The following is a 17,595-nucleotide window of genomic DNA, read 5'->3' as shown; positions in this document are numbered from 1 at the left end:
TCTCTCTCTTTCTCTCTCTCTCTCTCTCTCTCTCTTTCTCTCTTTCTCTCTTTCGCTCTGTCTCTCTCTCTCTCACGCACCCGACGGGTCGACGCACCCCGCGCCCGTCTCTCTCGCACCCCTTGTCGTGCGGCGGCCGAGCCGATCGTGAGGGGCGATGGTCGGCGTGATGGCCGCCGCGGCCGAAGGCCTAAAGGCCCAAAGCGGGAAGTCAGTCGAAATTAAAGCAACTTACTTTCGCTCGGTCGAAAGCCGGAACGACGGGCGGGGCGGCGGTCTGCGCGTACAGTAAGCCCAGGGCTTTCATTACAGAAATCTGCTTTTAATGGACTCGACTCCACACTGCCCTGTAACGCGGTGGCTTTCTTTCCTTGGGGGAGGGGGGGGGTCATAAGCCGGGATGCCAGCGTACTGTTTCAAGAAGAAACACAGAACGGGTGTGAGGGGAAACTATTGGTCTAGCTAGCTAGTGGAAAGGACCATAGGGGTTGAGCGCATCCATCCACACGAAGCTTTTCTCCTATCCCTTCCTATTCTGAGATGCGGGCAAATTCCCTCTCTTTACACATGCGTAGCTAACAGGGGCCGTCCAGAAAGTACGTCCGTTTTTCTCAGATTCAGACAGTTTGGGAGCTCGGCGCCTGTGAGAATCGGGGTAGGCCACCCTGCAGTACACGCACGCACTGAACGCGAGATGTTGCCTACCTACCAGGCGCTATGGGGGCTCACACAGGCTGAACTTGGCAGGTTTGAAACAAACCAAAGCAAAGCAAAACCAAAGCAAAAATGTGCAAAATGTAATGCGCCTGGGGACACCTATACCGACTTCCAACACGACTACAAAATTCGCGACGGCGTCCTTAGCGTAAGCTAGGTTGGACGTCGACGCTCAGGACGTCGTGCTGAAGTGCAACATTATTTTACTGAATTTGACTATTTGACTCAATTTAGATTTAATTTAATACCCTATGCCAACTCTGCCCGTGTGACAACGGCGAATATGTGAAAGGGGTGGATTGTGTTCTCAAGTTGTCAATGTTTTGACGTGCCTTCCTTTTGCAGGTGGAGCTGGACTCCGCCCAGTTCGTGACGCGCACCTACGTGACGACCTACACGCTGGTGGAGACGTCCACGTCGCAGGAGCACGTCGTGAGCAACGTGGCCACGGAGCAGGTCGACCCCGCGGGCGCCACCAGCACCCCGCAGAGCTCCGGTCAGTAACAACAGAACGCATCGGCGGCCCATCCGCTTAGCGAACGCCGTGACGTCGGTCCAGGGGCGTATGAAGGGTGGACGGAGAGAGGGGGGGTGTATCGAAAGTTGCCTACATACAGGGGGTTTTGTCGGCCAAATTGCCTACCGTTAGGCAGCTATATCCAGCAAGACGACCACAGAGGGGGCAATCGCCCTCTCCCCCTTAACACACGCCTGCGTCGGTCGGATGAGGTCGCGATGTCGTCTCGTTGTCGCCTCGATGTCGTCTCGGTGTCGTCTTGATGTCGCCTCGGTGTCGTCGCGATGTAGTCGCGGAGCTGCTCGAGACGTGTCTGCACAACCGCTAATAATGCGGGCCGCGACGCCTTTCTCCGCGACGTGTGTAATCCTGGACTCGCCGGAGGTCACGGAGCGGCTGGAGCCGGTGGCTGAGCCGGTGGCTGAGCCGGCTGCCCGAGCGTGTCATTGGCAAACGCTTGCGACAGGCCGACCTAACCTCTAACCTAATCCTCCTACTGTCCCCACCCTCGCACTGCGGCCGTGTGGCAGCGTGCGGCGTCCCTTCGCGGGGCCTTGCCCTGCCGCCTTCTCCTGCCATTCCAGGAGACTACCAAACCGTCATGCAGATGTTTGTCGCGGCCGCACCGCGCCACGACGCCGCGCTCGCCAGGTCGTGGGACTGACGACAAGCAGGGGGCTGCGGTTGAGCGTTCGATGCCCCGCCACGCCCCGCCGCCGGGGTGGCCTCGCGGCCGCGGAGTCGCGGAGGACACCACGTGGGACGTCATCATCATGCTAGTGGTTTAATTGGAGGGGACTCTGATCACTGGAATGCTGGGTCGGGACGGGACGGGTCGGTGCCAGCCGCGGTAGCAGCAGCAGCAGCAGCAGCAGCAGCAGCTGATTCTTGGCAGACCACCGGCTGGCAGGCTGGGTGGGTTAGGTTGCGGTTCTCTGCGCGCGGAGGACCCAAAGAAGACTTAAATCTGTCGTGCCCGCGTCGCTTGACCCGATTCTGCGGATGAGCGCTTTGCTCCGACGTGAGCTTTCATTACAATTTTATTTTTCGTGGCGAATCACTGTCAAAATGGCAATATGTATAATAAGCGCACGCAGATGCATTTACAGCGCAACACCTCAGAATCAATTAACTTGGTAGAGACCTATTACAGTCCGTGTAACTGTTGATTACTTTTTGTTTGCGAGTGTCTGCCAGCAGACACCAATGAGGCGCATCATGACCCGTAATGGACCACGTGACGTGTATTTTGACGCTGCTGCTCCTCTGTTCCCCACAGTGGGCGTGACGGTGACGGCGAGCCCCGTGCTGAGCACGGCCGTGTACCACACGACGTACACGTACCTCAACACGCTGCTGGACGGCGAGGTGCCGCTCGTGCTCACGTCCCGCCGGACGGTGGCCAACACGGTCACGGCGCCGGGGGAGCTGCTCAGCACGCTGCCGGCCGCCGACGCGCTCGCCACCAACACCTACCTGTCCACGGTGCAGCTCACGCGCACGCTCAGCGACGGCGACCAGCTCAAGGTGGTCTCGACGCAGGACGTGCTCACGCGGGTGGTCATCACCGAGTCGCAGCAGCAGGCGCAGCTGGTGACGCACGCGCCCGCCGCCACGCCCACCGAGCTGGACATGACCACCACCGAGGTGGTCAAGACGTATCTGGTCACGTACACGTACTACTCGACCTACCTGGAGGGAGAGAGCACCGTGGTGCACTCCGACGTGGCCGTCTCCACCGACATCACCACCGAGACGTTCCTCAAGAAGCCCAAGAGAACCTCCGCGCTCCGTGAGTGTCACATGTCACAATCACTACGCACTAAATGCGGTCGGGCAATTTTGTCTAACGAAATTTTGTTTTGTGTAATTTTCTTGAGGCAAATATTTTACGTTTTATGTGATAATTGTGTGCCAGGGGTAAGAATTGTCTCAACGGTGGTGTGCGTAAATACTCATTCTTTCTGTTAGACCAAATTGCCCCATGATGTTGAGAAAATGAACATTTACGCCAATCGCAATTAAACAGAGCGAAAAGGCAAATAAACTTGTTTGGTTCCTGCAGGTTTGGAGACGACGACATCTGTAGTGGAACCGACGCCCACACCGCCAGAGGCGTCCCCCTCGCTGTCTCCGACTCGCGCCCCGGTCGCCCAGGAGGAGAAGCTGCCCGGCATCCACGTGGTGGCCACAAAGACGTACCTCACGACCTTCACGTACTTCACGACCCTGCTGCAGGGCAGCATGCCCGCCGTCTCCACCGTCGTCTCCTCGCGCACCCGAGTCGTCCAGAACGTCGTCACCGAGAGCGTCGCAACCTCCTTGCTGCACCCCGACTACGTCCAGCGTCTCCGCAGCTCGTTCCGCGTGAGTGGCCGGCTCGGGTTCAACTCCCACACCGACGGAAGTAGGTTGATGGTCCCCTTTTTTTCACCGCCTGTGTTGTCTCGCTCCGCAGGCCGATCCCGCCCTGGACTCGAGCCGCATCGTGGCGACGGCGACGCTGCAGGGCGGCCAGCAGATGGAGATCACCGCCATGGTCGACAGCCCCGCCAACCTGGCCGCCCTGGCCGCGGCCGCCTCGTCCAGCTCGATGCTCGCGGACGCTGAGGCCGTGGCGAGCACGGTGGCCACGCCGGCGCTGGCCTCCGTCATGTCCCCCGACAAGGCGCTGCTGAGCTCGCTGGTGAGCAGCGCCGCCTCCGCCATCATGGGCCAGTCCGCGGCCTCCGCCCCGGCCTCGGGCGCGGCCTCGGCCAACCGCGGCAGCTCGAGCCCCGCGGCACCCGCCGCGCCGGCCTCGCCCGTCAACGACAAGGTCATCACTGGCTCCACCATCATCTTCTTCGACGACCCCGAACCCGCCGACAAACCAAGGTAACACATGTCGACTTGGCAGCCGTTGCTGTCGGCCGCCGTACATGTTACTTGTTGAAACTAACGTCCGATTCGGATTCTCGTTGTGCCCCACGCAGCAGCAGCAGCGCCGTTAAGACCTCGACCCACAAGCACCACTCGTCCTCGGATGGCGGTGTCACCAAGCCCTCCCGGACGCACCGGCCGCCCTCCAAGACCCACAAGCACAAGGTGAAGCCGTCCACGAGCACCAAGGAGAAGCCGTCTGCCTCGGCCGCCCTGGGCCACACGTACCGCACCTCCATCCTGTCGTCCCGGACCGTGACGGCGCACGGCGCCACGCTGCAGGCCGGCGAGCAAGTCGTCGTGCTGTCGCGTCCGGACGGCTCCGAGGCCGTGATACCCGTCGGCCCGACCTCCGCCACCGACTCGGCCACCAACAAGAGGCCCTCGGGGGAGAAGGTCGGAGAGGTCGCCGAGCCGAGCTCCAACCTTGGCATGTCGGACCTGCTGCAGCTGGGCTCCATCGGCATCAACGGCATCAACGCCCTACGCCCCGTGTTCAGCGCCATGGCGGGCTTGCTCTCCCCGGCGGTGAGTGACACCCCGACACACTGCTATATGTATCCAGCATCCCAGAAAATTAATTAGCCGTACTGTAATCATTTGGCCAGCGTGGTAGGGACTACCATCAATGTGGGGCAACTATTACTCAGTGGGAAAACCAGATTTTGCATGTCACTTCCATGTGCATGTTGCCTGCTTGAGCGTATTTCTATGGTTGCACTCCACGAACTAGCAATTCTGTAGTTTTCATTTTTGTGGATGTACTCCTTTTCAACACGCCCACTTTCTGCTCAACAATTTGATTACTTTGAAAAAGTGGTCCAGAAAGCGGGGATAACTGCAAAATCATAAGTTTTCAAGAAACACAGAAAACTGTTTGACGCTGCAAATTCAAAAGGGTTTTTAACTTTTATTTTACTTTTTTATTCTTCAAAGAGTCAAAGATAAAATGGCAAAGGTAGGATGTTTTGTGCCAACCCTTTCTAGATTTAAAAAACAAGACATCTCCCGTAAACATTTGTGTAAAGGGAGACGATTAAGTTACCCCTAATGAATTCAGAGGCAAGTCCTTCCATTCGATACAAAAGGAGCCATCTCGACAATCAAATATCTTTAAATGCTATAGCATTCATAGGGGGTAGATAAAGCATTCCAGTAAAGCTGAAATGCAGAAGAATGCAGGGAACAAGAAAACGGAAGTCCCATGTAAAAGCATAGTGATTTCCGTTTTCTTCTTCCTCGCATTCCTCTGCATTTTAGCTTTCCGGAATGCTTTATTCGAGTTGTCTCCTTATTGAAGTAAAAGCTAGTATGGTATAAAGGGTTGTCAACTTGACTCACTTTTCATTCGGCCATATCTCAGGAACTATGACATGTAGGCAAACATTTTTTTTTTCAGAAATTGTGCCCTTTGTACTACTGTGGATTAACAGCCACTAAAAATCCAAGTTTAAGATTATGTCAGTTATTCCCTTCTTCCGCTTCCTAGATCAGGTGTTCATTGGATCATGCCCCGCCTTCCTGTTTCAGAAGGAGGAGATTCCTGCCAAGCAGCCCCTGGTGCTGGTGCACAAGCTGCCCGCGGTGTCGGGCCCCCACGGCCCACCGGTCGGCCTGCACGCGCCCCCGGCACCCGGCCCGACCCCCGCCGGCCTGCCGCTGTCCCCCTTCCAGAAGCCGCCGCCCCCAGGCCCCGTGGCATCGGCCGGCCCTCCGCCGACGTCCCCCGCGCCGGTCCTCGAGCAGAACCCCCTGCTGAGCTACGCCGGCCCGCAGCCGCCGCCCCCCGAGAGGCTGGTGGCCGCGTCCTCCAACAACCCGCAGAGAAACCCGATCTACATCCCGGTTGGCGCGGGCGCCGGCCACCCCAAGGACACCATCGCGGAGGAGAGCCAGCGCATCGAGGGCAACACTAAGGTACGTGGTAGCGCCGTGCGCGGGGCTGCCTACAGTACCTACTGGAGGCAGAGCAAGAAAACTTCAATTTGAAACATTTTCACTCTGTCGTCCATATCTTCGTGTGCGTAACTCAGTGTTGCCTTGCCCCGCAGCTGAACGCGGTTTGGCCGGACGCGGAGCAACGCCTGAAACTGGCGCAACAGGCCCAGGCTCAGCAGGCCCAGGACGGCGCCAGCGGCGTGGTGCTGGGCAGGCCGACCCTGGAGTCGCCCCTGCTCGCCGGTGGCATCCCCATCCAGCCCGGCCAGGTCATCACCGCCAACTCGGACGTCATCATCGGGAAGCCCTCGGTGCACGGGCCGCGACCTCCAAAGCGGCCGCCCACGCCCGCGGACCACACGCCCATCGGCATGAAGCCGCCGCCACCGCCGCCACCGCCCCAGGCTACCTGGCCCGAGCACGACCGCCTCCCCGAGGACACCGTCGAGCACGACACGCTGGACGAGCACCACGAGCAGCCCGTGCCCGCCGCCACGGGCGTGGACGAGCCGCATGAGCAGGTAAAGTTTGGAAGTTCGTAAAGCTAGAGCACGAAATAGGTCAGCCCTTATCCCATCAACAGACTGAGTAACAACAATAATTCTCTGCTCCGCAGTTTGGCGAGCACATTGCCAACCTGCTGCCTCCGCCCGCACCGCCCGCGACACCGCTGCGCGAGGAACGCCCCAGTGGTGGTCCTGCCATCCCACTCGGCCACTCACACCACCACCACCATAACCACCACCACAAGATCGCCGAGATCCTTGACATGTCGCCGCCAGCCAACCAGCCCACCGTCGTCCACGCGCCCTCTGACGACATCGCACTGCGGCCTCCACCTCCGCCGCACCAGCAGCACCAGCAGCACCAGCAGCACCAGCAGCAGCACCTCCAGCATCACCCCCAGGACCAACTCCACCCCCACCTCCAGCACCAGCTCCACCCCCATCCCCAGCACGAGACGCAGCTGCACCAGCAGCACGTTGACCTCCCCATGTTGACCGTAGTGGGCTCTCACTCCCCAGCTCCTCTGGGCCTCGGTGACTTTGGCCCCAGCCCCACTCAGGTGTCGGTCATCCCCCAGGGCCAAACCATGTTCCTGGGCCGGCCCGTCGGCCAAAAGATGAACGTGGATCAACAGCACCTAACCCCCGACACCATCACCGTCCCCATCATCCTGCCCGGCAACCCGCAGGTGGTGGAGCGCGCCTCAGGGCAGCCGCTTCTCGTCAACATCCAGCCCTCGCAGGTGGCCAACGTCCTCATCCCGCACGGCAGCAGCACGGCGCTCATCTACAGCGGTGACACGCTGGAGCACGGCAAGAAGGGCGAGTACTTCGACGACCCGCTGCCGTACCCTGACCCTGACACTGCGCACTCCGGTCCTGTCGCTGTCGGCCCGCTAGGGGTGCCCAAGCCCAGCTCGGCCATACGCATGGACGTCCCCATCCCGCCGGAGGGCATCCAAGTCCAGATCTCTGCCGGGAACGCTGTGCAGGGTCCCTCAGTGCACGGGCCGCCCTCGGCCCCGCCGCCCAGCCATGGACCGAGTATTCCTCTGCATAACGAGGTGCCCGTCCAGCACCACGTTATTCACCACCATCAAAACGACCAAGCTGGACAAGGGTTCCCGGGACAGTCGTCTCATCATCACCATGGCCACCATCCCTTCAACAACTTCCCCAACGTCCACGTTAACGAGGTGCCGCATCGCGGCGGGTACCATGACCCTGCTCACGCCCAGCAACAGCACGAACAGAACATTCGGGAACAGCAACTGCAGGAACACAACATACGCGAGCAGCAACTGCAGGAACAGCGCATTCGAGAACAGCAGCTGCAGGAACAACACATCCGAGAACAGCAGCTGCAGGAACAGAGGTTACGTGAGCAGCAACAACAGGAACATCACCTGCGCGAGCAGCAGTTGCAGGAACAGCTACGCGAACAGCAACAGCATGAACAGCGTCTGCGCGAACAACAACAACAACAACACGAACAGCGTCTCCGCGAACAGCAGCAGCAAGATCAGCTCCTGCGAGAACAGCAATTGCACGAACAGCACCTACGTGAACAGCAACTGCAGCAGAAACTGCTTCAGCAGATCCAACATCACCAACAACCCTCGCGTGACGCGGCCGGGCCTGTTCGGCCCACCGGCGCGCTTGACGAGCCCGTGGACTACATGGTGCCCCCGCCAGCGCCCTCCCACCACGGGCGGCCCCGCCCCCAGGGTCGCCCCCAGCCGCAGCCACAAGCCCCGCACCGCGTCCCTCCGCCGCTGCCCGACCAGGACAACGAGCAGGACGGCGGCCCGGAGGAGAACGAGCCCATCGAGTCTGAGGGCGGTGAGCTCATCCAAGAGTCGAACGCGCGGCCGCTGCGCCCGGGGCAGGTGCCCATCGAGCTGGAGGTGGCCAACCAGGCCAAGACGACGGAGCGGACGCCCATCTTCATCCCGCACGCGCCGGCTCTCGGCCCCGCGTCGCCCCCGCACCACCCGCACCACGGCCACCGCCACTACCCCGTGCCGCCCGGCCCGCGCCCGCATGAGCCCTTCCGCTTCGAGAGGCCCGGACCGTCCGACCACAAGCCCATGAACTTCGACATCGAGTCGCCCATCAAGTCAACCATCATTTACGAACAGCGACCGGATAGCAACAGGCTGGAACCAGCAGACCCGGGGCCGCCCAAGACGGCCTTCATCTTGCCGAGACCGTCCTCCAAGCCGTCCGCGGCGCCAAAGCCCCCACCCCCACCACCGCCACCCAAACCTTCCCCTACGCCGATCCCCTTCCCCAAGCCAACACTGCCGCCTACAACAACGCCCGCTGCGCCTGTGACGACGCCCTCTAAGTCCGACGGTGGTGCTGGTTACGGTGACACTCCACCGCCCGCACCTCCAGTGTCGCCTACCTTCGCGGCAACCGCCACCAACAAGCCCCCCAAGAGCCGCCCCGACCGGCGACCCTCTGGCCCCGGAGACCGCACGTCCCACGACGACCAGGTGCTCGGCATGGCCCCGCCTACGCTGCCGCCGACCACGACCACGAGCAGGCCGCACCGAAGACCGACGCATCGGAAGCCGCGGCCTCCACCCCCTTACAAGTTTGAGATGCCGCCACCGCCGGCCGACACGATGCAGCCGCCCACAGAGCAGCCTCCGCCGCCCGCGACGAGCACGCGACCCCAGCCGCCGACGCAGCCTCCGGCGTCATCGTCCGCCCCCAGCGAGGGCAGGCCCTTCAACCGGCCTCCGGTCCTGGAGATGGCCAAGCCCTTCCCCACCATCACGCTGCCAGGGTCGCAGGCAGGAGAGACGGTGCAGCACGAGGTCACCTGGTCGGAGCCGCCGAGGCGGTACACCACGACGACCACGACCTCAACCACCACGACGACGCCCGCGCCGACAACCAGCAGCACCACGAGGCGGCCAACGGCGCCCTTCATCCGCCCGCTCCGGCCCTTCACGAAGCCGCCGAGGCTGTCTCCGCCCAGGGACGCCCCCGCCCCCAACATCGTCCCCACGCCGCCACAGCCCGCGCCCACGAGTACGCTTGCCCAGCTGACGCCTCTGGACATCGCCCCCACGACGACGCGCGGACGGCCGCCACCCAGCAACCGCTGGACGGCCAGTCCCATCGCGGACACCATCGCGGCCTCCGAGCCGACCGTCCCTGGGGTGGTGCCCAGCTCCATCTCCACGCCGCTGGACAACTTCTCGGGCAAGTCGAGCGCGCAGCCCACCAGGGTGTACCTGACCAGACACAGCGGCTCCACCAACAGGTTCACGCGACCCACCACGACGGAGCGCTTCACGCCGTCACCCACCAAGGACTCGAACTCCCACACGCGCTACGCCAGCCCGCCGTACCGCGCGCCACCACGGCGCCCGCAGCCCGCCGACGAGGAGCTTCCCGCACCCTCGCCTGCACCCACACCAGCGCCGGCCCCCGCCCCTGTCCCCGCACCGCAGCCCACGCGCTACATCACGCACACGGAGACCATCGTCCTCACCACGACGGAGACCTCCGTGCTGCGCGGCAGCGAAGGGCAGCAGCCTTCCACACAGACGGTTGTGCTCACGTCCACGATGACGTCCACACGCGTGGACACGGTCACGCAGACGGAGACTCTTGTGAAGCCCACCTCCGTGTTCGAGACGGTCACGACCACCGTGTCCCACACGACCACGCACATCCACACTCAGACCGCCGAGCCTTCGGTGCTACCCACCATTATCCCCCCATGGGCGGTGTCGCCCACTCCGTACCCGGAGAACGAGTCCATTGACGTCCACGTATCGTCTTCCGCCTCGGGTCACCCGACCGGCGCCAGTGAAGACGGCGGAGAGAGTGACGGCGAGGACGACGACATCATCACGCACCCTCAGGACGGCGAAGACTCCATTTTCCTCGTCATGACGGACCACAAGCCCGGCACCGTCCAGGTCCACAAGCTGCCGCCGCCCTCCCTCGAGGACGAGCCCACCAACGCCGACGAGACCAACGAGGTGAAGAACAACGCCGTGCTCCTGGGTGGCGTCCTGGTAGCCTCGCCGCCGGGCGTGCGCCCTGCTGGCGTCGTTGTCGACGAAGAGGACCCCGACGACGAGCACCTCGCGGTGCAGTGTCGCCCGGAGTGCTCGGCTACGCGGAACGAGCTGTGTCAGCGGCAGCATGGCCTCATGCGCTGTGTGTGCCGACCGGGCTTCGCCAGGATGTTCCCCGACCAGCCGTGCAAGCGTGAGTACTCCCTCTGGGCGCCTGTCGGGTAGGCAATATCTGCCCGTGGTTCGCAGCCGTGCGCTGCGGTGGCCTACCCGCCAGGCGCTCCGCTTACCCCAACCCTCTCCGGCCCGCAGCGACCTACACCTACAGCATGCGGCTGGCGCTGGACCGACACGGCGGCGAGCGGGTGCGCTTCGCCGAGTGGCTGTCCGACCCGGCCTCCCCGCGCTTCGCCCGCCTCGCCGAGGCCACCAAGGAGGGCCTGGAGCGCGTCGTCATGCAGAGCGAGCTGCGCGACGTGGCGCACGGCGTGGTGCTGCAGGGATTCGCGCCCGCCGGTCAGCACGACAACGACCACGCCGTCGTCAACTTCTACGTCCAGGTAAGTGACTCGACGTGCCCTTTCTGCTTGACACATCACCCGCGAGATACTCCGTCGGCTGACACGCCTCTTGTCTCTCACCAAGCTGTCGGACAACACGGACGAGCTGCGGCTCAAGGGCGTGTTCCGCAAGAGCCTGCGCGCCACCAACTTCAGCCTCGGCGGCACGGAGGTGTTCGCCGCCCGCGAGATGCTCCCCGAGCTGGACGCGGCCGACTTCGACGAGTGCGAGGCGGACGCCGGAGACTCGTCGGCCACGGCGCGCTTCCACGACTGTTCCGAGCACGCGCGCTGCTTCAACCTGCGCGGCACCTACACCTGCTCCTGCAAGGAGGGCTACACGGACGTGTCCGAGAACCCCCAGTTCCCGGGTCGCGCCTGTTCGGCCGAGCAGGTCGGCTGCGAGCAGTGCCACTACCACGGCACGTGCTTCTCGCGAGGCCCCGGCGAGCGGCCCGTCTGCGAGTGCTTCCAGTGGTACACGGGCCAGAACTGTCACATCAACCTCAAAGGTAAGCGAGCCAGTCACCAATGTGTGAGCGGCACGCGCCGTAGGATTTCGTTCTTTATTTTTTGTTTAGAGGAGGGGGGTGAGTTATAATGCAAGGGTACTAGACTACAAGTACACGTGACCACTTTATTCCAAGTGACCGAAAAACTTTAGCTAGCATTCTCGTGACGGCGACGTCGTCATGAATGACGATGCTTAAGGTGTGTCGCTCATGCTCTGTGCTCCGCTCTGCCCCGCAGTGCTGCTGATCGCGCTGGGCACCCTGGGCGCCGTGCTGCTGCTGCTGCTCGTGCTGTGCTGCGTCATGGCCTGTGCCCGTCGCCACTCCCGCTACAGCCGCGCGGGCCGGCCGCAGCCGCCGCCGGGCTTCCTGCGCTACCGCGGCCCCTCGCACCGCGACCACGACACCCGGGCCATGATCCACGACACGAGCAGCGAGGGCTCCGTCGACAACCTGCCGCCCTACGTGACGGCCATGCACCAGGTAGGCGTCGTCACAAGCTGCGTTGGGGGGCCTGGGACCGTCGGTTTGACTGTGTCTTCTCCTCTGCCCCGCCAGCCCATGCACACCATGAGCGCCAAGCACAAGAAGGGCGCCGGCAAGAAGGTGTCGGTGCCGCACGAGCTGGTCGTGGAGCGCGCGGACTGCGGCTCGGCGCTCGGCTCGCCCGCCGGCACCATGGAGCAGCGCGACCGCTCGCTCACCGTCATGATCCCTCGCGCCAAGTACCGCGCCGCCAGCACCAGCGGCCCCGCGCCGCTCACGTCGCTGTCCACGTTCACGGGCGAGCTCTCGCGCGAGCACGACCCCCAGCACAAGCTGCTGGCCTACCTGGAGGGCCCCAGCTCCGGGGCGTGCCCGCAGCAGGGCCCGCAGGGATCGCAGGGCGCGCAGGCCGTGCCGCAGGCGGCCGCGGGCGCGCAGCAGGGCGCCGGCCGCAAGCAAAGCGCGCAGAGCGGCGCCGGCCCCGCGCCACCACCGCCGCCCTCCCACCGGAAGGGCCCCGCCCCCAGGAAGCCGTCGGCGACGGGCGCCCTCGTCTCGGCCGGCTTTGAGGTGTCCGCCACCGTGGGCCGGCACATACGCCCCGGGCCGCACACCCTGGACGTGGACGAGGACGTGTCCTCGCGGGACGGCGACGACATGAGCTCGCACCACCCGCACTACCACGCCGATCATCATCATCACGATCACCGCTACGACACGCAGCGCACCAGAGTCGGAGACAGGTATGCGAGAGGAGGGGCCTTTGCTCTTTAATTCATCTCACCGGGTCTGGACTTGCTCCAATATGATTACGCACCTTTGAGTTTTTCAGCTGGCACTTTTGGTGTTTGGCTTGCAATCTGGGTCCGGCCGGATGTGTTGACCTCTGTTTGTTTCCAGCCGCACTAGTTCTGCTAGTGCCCCAGTCGGTGGAGACAGCTGTCCAGCACACCAGCTAGCCGCCAGGCTCGCAGACCTGTAAGCGGTTTACTTCCACCCTTATTCTTTCCTGTCCTTTCAACTTTTTTGATTTTTCATGAAATTAATTTGTTTGGTGGTGAGGCTATTTCTCTTCAACATCTGTTTCCCTTATTTCAATATCTGAATTGATGAGTCTAAGTTTCATACCTCAAGACACATTAGGCTGGAACTAAGTAGTTAACACGTGGAGTCCCACCCACATAGTCATACTAGTACAAAAAGGGGACCCTTCTTCCCCCTAAGACTCAATGTTTTAATCTACTGACCATTTTTAGCTTCATATTGATTTCAGAACTAGAACTGAATGGGCTTTGTCAGATTTTATTATATGAAACGATTATTGTCGCACAATACATTTTATAATGCTCTGCTCAGACAATTAAAATTGAATGTTGCCAGATCTTTTTCTTTTTCTCTCATTGCTTTTAATGACTAGAGGTCTGTTCTTGTAGTGTACTCTTTCTTAACAAATAGATTTTCCACGCTCTACATGTGCTTTCAAATAGCACGTTTCCTTCCATATTCCTGCTGTTTCCTGTACAACTAGGGGTGTTTACAGGACGGTGTCAGAGGCCCGATCGTGTGACGAGACCACAATCCAGCCCCCCACCAAATGCATACACAGCCATGTCTCAAACTACGCCTCATCAAAGCCATCTTCACATTCAAATCACAACAACAATGATGTAAGTGACTTGGAAATTGATTGCACCTGAAATGCTTTTAAACTTCCACATAAATTTTCAACATTTTTAACAGGTTTTGTCCATAATCGTTCATGTTATCGTCTGTGATTAATTCAATTTCCTCTTTTCCCCCTTTTTTCAATTTTCAGGAAAGCCATACAATGGTTGAAAGAGATTTAGGATCAACATTCCTCATGCCCCAGACTCATCTTTACCAACCAGATAGAGTACTTTTTGGTATTAAAACCTCGAATCATCATCTGAGAACCTTATTTTAAACCTTTCTTTTTTCTCAGGGCAGCGATATTTCCAACTTTGATTCTCTCTGAAGATAACCTACCGTCGACGGGCAGCAGGCACCTCATGCTCAACAGACCTCCGATAAAGCCCTGCCGTTCTGTCTTTTTTTTTATTGACTAAAACATTTGATAGACTTATATGTGACAATGTGCTATTTAATAGTAACAAATCATAAGATTCTTATTATTTTTGTATTTGTATCATAGTAGGATTATGTATAATATTGAATAGTATTGTAGTTTTGTACTTGTTGAAATGCCCTGGAAATAATAACAAAATGATATGTGTATGAAATTTGTAAGGACTGAAATATGCCACGGTATCAAGTTGATGAAATAATGACTCTATGAAGGAAACAGCATTAGAACTCTCTCTTGTAAGATTAGATGGTAGTAAAGGGAATCTCTTCACCCTGGTTTAGTGTTTTCTATGGGTAAACCATAAATCATTGTCTGTATATAGTGATCAATGTGTTTTAACTTCTCCATTTATTATTTATCAGTCTTTTCTTTTGTATAATTAATTACTTCATGCTATGTATATATTATGCTAGTGACCTTACGAGAGAGTTCATGTTGTTTGACTGAGTGAATCATATATTCATCACACACCTTATACCTGCCTAGTGCCAAAAGTATATTTTTGTATTTTTAAACTCTAAGATTTGTCTGTGCTTTATTTTTGGTCTTTTACCTTCTAGTAATTTCAATATTTCTCTATTCACCAAAAGAAATTACTGCAAGTTACAAGACCTTGGTGATGACACCAGATGATTAAGTTTTAAGGACTTGACATAGTATGTGGAATATCAAAAACTTGCACACATGTTAAAATGTGTACTTACTGCTAGGATAAGATTTGTCATTTTACATATTGAATAAACTAACTGATCGTTTAACCTGTTGGTTTAAGCTCAATAATGTTGATGCTGTGGCCCACGAGAGTTCCCAAACACGCGACGAGGACCGGCCTTGGCCGAGTAGGAGTGTGAGTGCGTGTCACCTTGACGGTCGTCCAGATTCCAGATAGTGTGTGTACGTTTTTCTGATTTTCGTTCGACAAATAGCGGGAGCTGTTATAGACGGATACTTGGGGTCCTATAGACTAAATAATATTCCCACACTAATGTCAGACTGAATTCTACTCCGCCTGGTCAGCGCCTAGACAATGCCCTAAACAGGTAGTGCACAGGCGATGCCCGGTTGACACTTCCATCGGTGGCTCGGGTGCGAATCGGCGGGCGGATGGCCTGATGTGCAATATAACACCAGACCAGCCCTCCACGCAGGACACAGCCGAATAGCATAAATAGAGGAGCAGGACAGATCAGAGCTCAGTCATGAAGTATTCGCTCAGTCGTCTCGAGGTAGCGCTAGGAGAGCTCGGCGCCTGCGATACTCGAGGTAGGCCACCCCACAGTACAAGCGTGCACTGCGCACCTGATGTTGTCTACCTATCAGGCGCCTTGCATTGCAGAGCTACTGGAGTCGGTAGGTTCGAACGTGGCATGACGGACGTACTTTCTGGATAATCCCTTGGTGCGTGCCACGAGAACGTCCCCGTTTGCTTCCACACAGCTGTAGCTACAACTTACACGGCCACAGGCAGCTCCATCCAACCGACTCCTCTCCCCACGTTATACCTAAACCTACAAGGACAAGACGTCCCTATTTGTGGCCACAATGCCGGCGGACAGAGTCAGCTTAATCCGACCCGACTATAGAACATTCTTTTCCGGGTAATTTGAAATCCGAAGCCTTCAGGGTGTAAGCAGAAGGCAAGGGCCTGCTCTGCACATAATCCCCGGATGCATCTGAACTAACACAATGGGGCCCGGGGCCCCCCAAACCTAAGGGACAGTTGTGTACTGATTGCCTACCCTCCTGGCGCCCTCAGCCACAACTCGCCGCAAGGGTCTCCGTCGCAGTACGAACGGTTCCGAATGACAACGCCTGCGGCGCATCGGGTAGGCCTTCCCGCCAAGTGTCTGTGTGCAGATAGTGGCCTACCCTCCCTTAGCCCCTGCTAGCCCCCTGACGCACATACCCTGCAACGAGACTACTACGGGGAACAGGCAGGCAACACGTGTTGTTTCAGTAGGCTTGTGGTTGTTTCTGACTAAGGTAAGAAACTGCTGTTGTTATTTTGTTTTTGTTCTAGTTCGTCATTGCAAATTATAGATTTGTCAATATAGTGTCATAGAGACACCTCTATCTATGCGTAGACGCGGAAGAACGCCAACGTGATAAGTCTAATCCTCACACTTATCTACATAACCTCATTTTGAATTTATGACCTTGTGCCACACTCTTTTTGACGTTTCTCTATGGCATGATTAAATGGATGTCTAAAATTTCTTCTGTTCCACTTTTATCGGGCTGTTGGCTTTTGGTGTCTAGCCAAAGATGTTGAATCTGATGAACAGGGAGGGTATGAAATGTCAAGGGGGAAAAGACAGGAGTTACAAAATTGCAGGAGTAGCATACATAATATCATAAACAAGTAAGCCTGCACTAATCTAGAGAGAATAAAAACCCTCAAAAAAGAGTGCTCAAAATGATACCATTAAATAACCTGAAAAAATAGTTCATTGCTTTAATTAAGACCAGCGTCTTTGCTCTACAATCGTACTACTATCATGTCTGTAGGTGTTATGTGTTTCTAGATGAAAGTGCAAACAGTTCATAAAGGGTGTTATGCACTGAGATCAATACTCGTTCTTCCTACCACCAAGAAGGCGAAGTGGGCTGGTAAAGAACGAGTAATGAAAGCCTCAAATGGCCTCAAATGAAAAATTGATCGATATTTTTCATAAAGTTGGTGCAGTGAATGTAACTAAGGCCATTGAGAGGAATTGTAGCCCCCCGCTCCTCATTCCCGTCACTCTCACAGCTCTAATTTATGACTCTCCTCCTGCGGGTACAAAGCAAAATAATATAATTCTCAGTATTATCATGTGAAGATGTTTTTATAATAGAAACGAGTGCCAGTTTGCTCATTTTGTGTCCTTGGGGAATAACCGCTATTAATCTCAGATATAGTCCCCAATTTTTATTAGTTTTTCAAGTAGGATTCTAATTTTTTGTTTAAATTTAGAATAAATTTTAAAGTCTGAGAACCGATAATGTCTTTAACCTTTCTGCTGAACCAAGGATTGGGAAAGGGAATGAAAGAAACAAGGGCTTACAAATTTTTTTTACCTTATTTGTTTTCATGAAATCTTACAAATATTAATTATGATGTGTTTAGGTTCATAAATCCTCATTGACTTAACACTTTTTTCTGTTCAAAGACAGGCAGAAATATTCCAGCTTCTGCCACCTGAATGCTCCTTTTCTCTTTAGTTCTTTAATAATTGATAGAAATGTAAAGTAAATAATATGGAAACAGAGTGAAAAGTGCATGAATATCTATCTATTCCACC

At 57.3% G+C, this 17,595-nt stretch overlaps 1 protein-coding gene across 1 annotated transcript in view; it reads left to right on the top strand.

Annotated features, from left to right (window-relative positions):
• LOC113217531 (mucin-17-like) overlaps positions 1 to 15,069 on the top strand; it is a 161,748-nt gene extending 146,679 nt beyond the window's left edge. Inside the window, 16 exon segments of the mRNA XM_026437479.2 lie at positions 1,063 to 1,213; positions 2,514 to 3,026; positions 3,300 to 3,601; positions 3,693 to 4,111; positions 4,210 to 4,684; positions 5,687 to 6,073; positions 6,208 to 6,615; positions 6,711 to 10,839; positions 10,959 to 11,206; positions 11,292 to 11,718; positions 11,957 to 12,201; positions 12,277 to 12,947; positions 13,105 to 13,182; positions 13,745 to 13,871; positions 14,021 to 14,098; positions 14,168 to 15,069. Of these exon segments, the coding sequence (XP_026293264.2) occupies positions 1,063 to 1,213; positions 2,514 to 3,026; positions 3,300 to 3,601; positions 3,693 to 4,111; positions 4,210 to 4,684; positions 5,687 to 6,073; positions 6,208 to 6,615; positions 6,711 to 10,839; positions 10,959 to 11,206; positions 11,292 to 11,718; positions 11,957 to 12,201; positions 12,277 to 12,947; positions 13,105 to 13,182; positions 13,745 to 13,871; positions 14,021 to 14,098; positions 14,168 to 14,200 (8,691 nt within the window). The 3' untranslated portion in view covers positions 14,201 to 15,069.
• The last annotated feature ends 2,526 nt before the right edge of the window (positions 15,070 to 17,595 follow it).

Source organism: Frankliniella occidentalis, unplaced genomic scaffold (assembly GCF_000697945.3).
Source record: "Frankliniella occidentalis isolate FOCC.00 unplaced genomic scaffold, Focc_3.1 Scaffold11, whole genome shotgun sequence".
NCBI classification, from domain to species: domain Eukaryota; kingdom Metazoa; phylum Arthropoda; class Insecta; order Thysanoptera; family Thripidae; genus Frankliniella; species Frankliniella occidentalis.
Note: the sequence above shows the minus strand (reverse complement) of the source record. Positions and strands in the feature narration are given on the sequence as shown.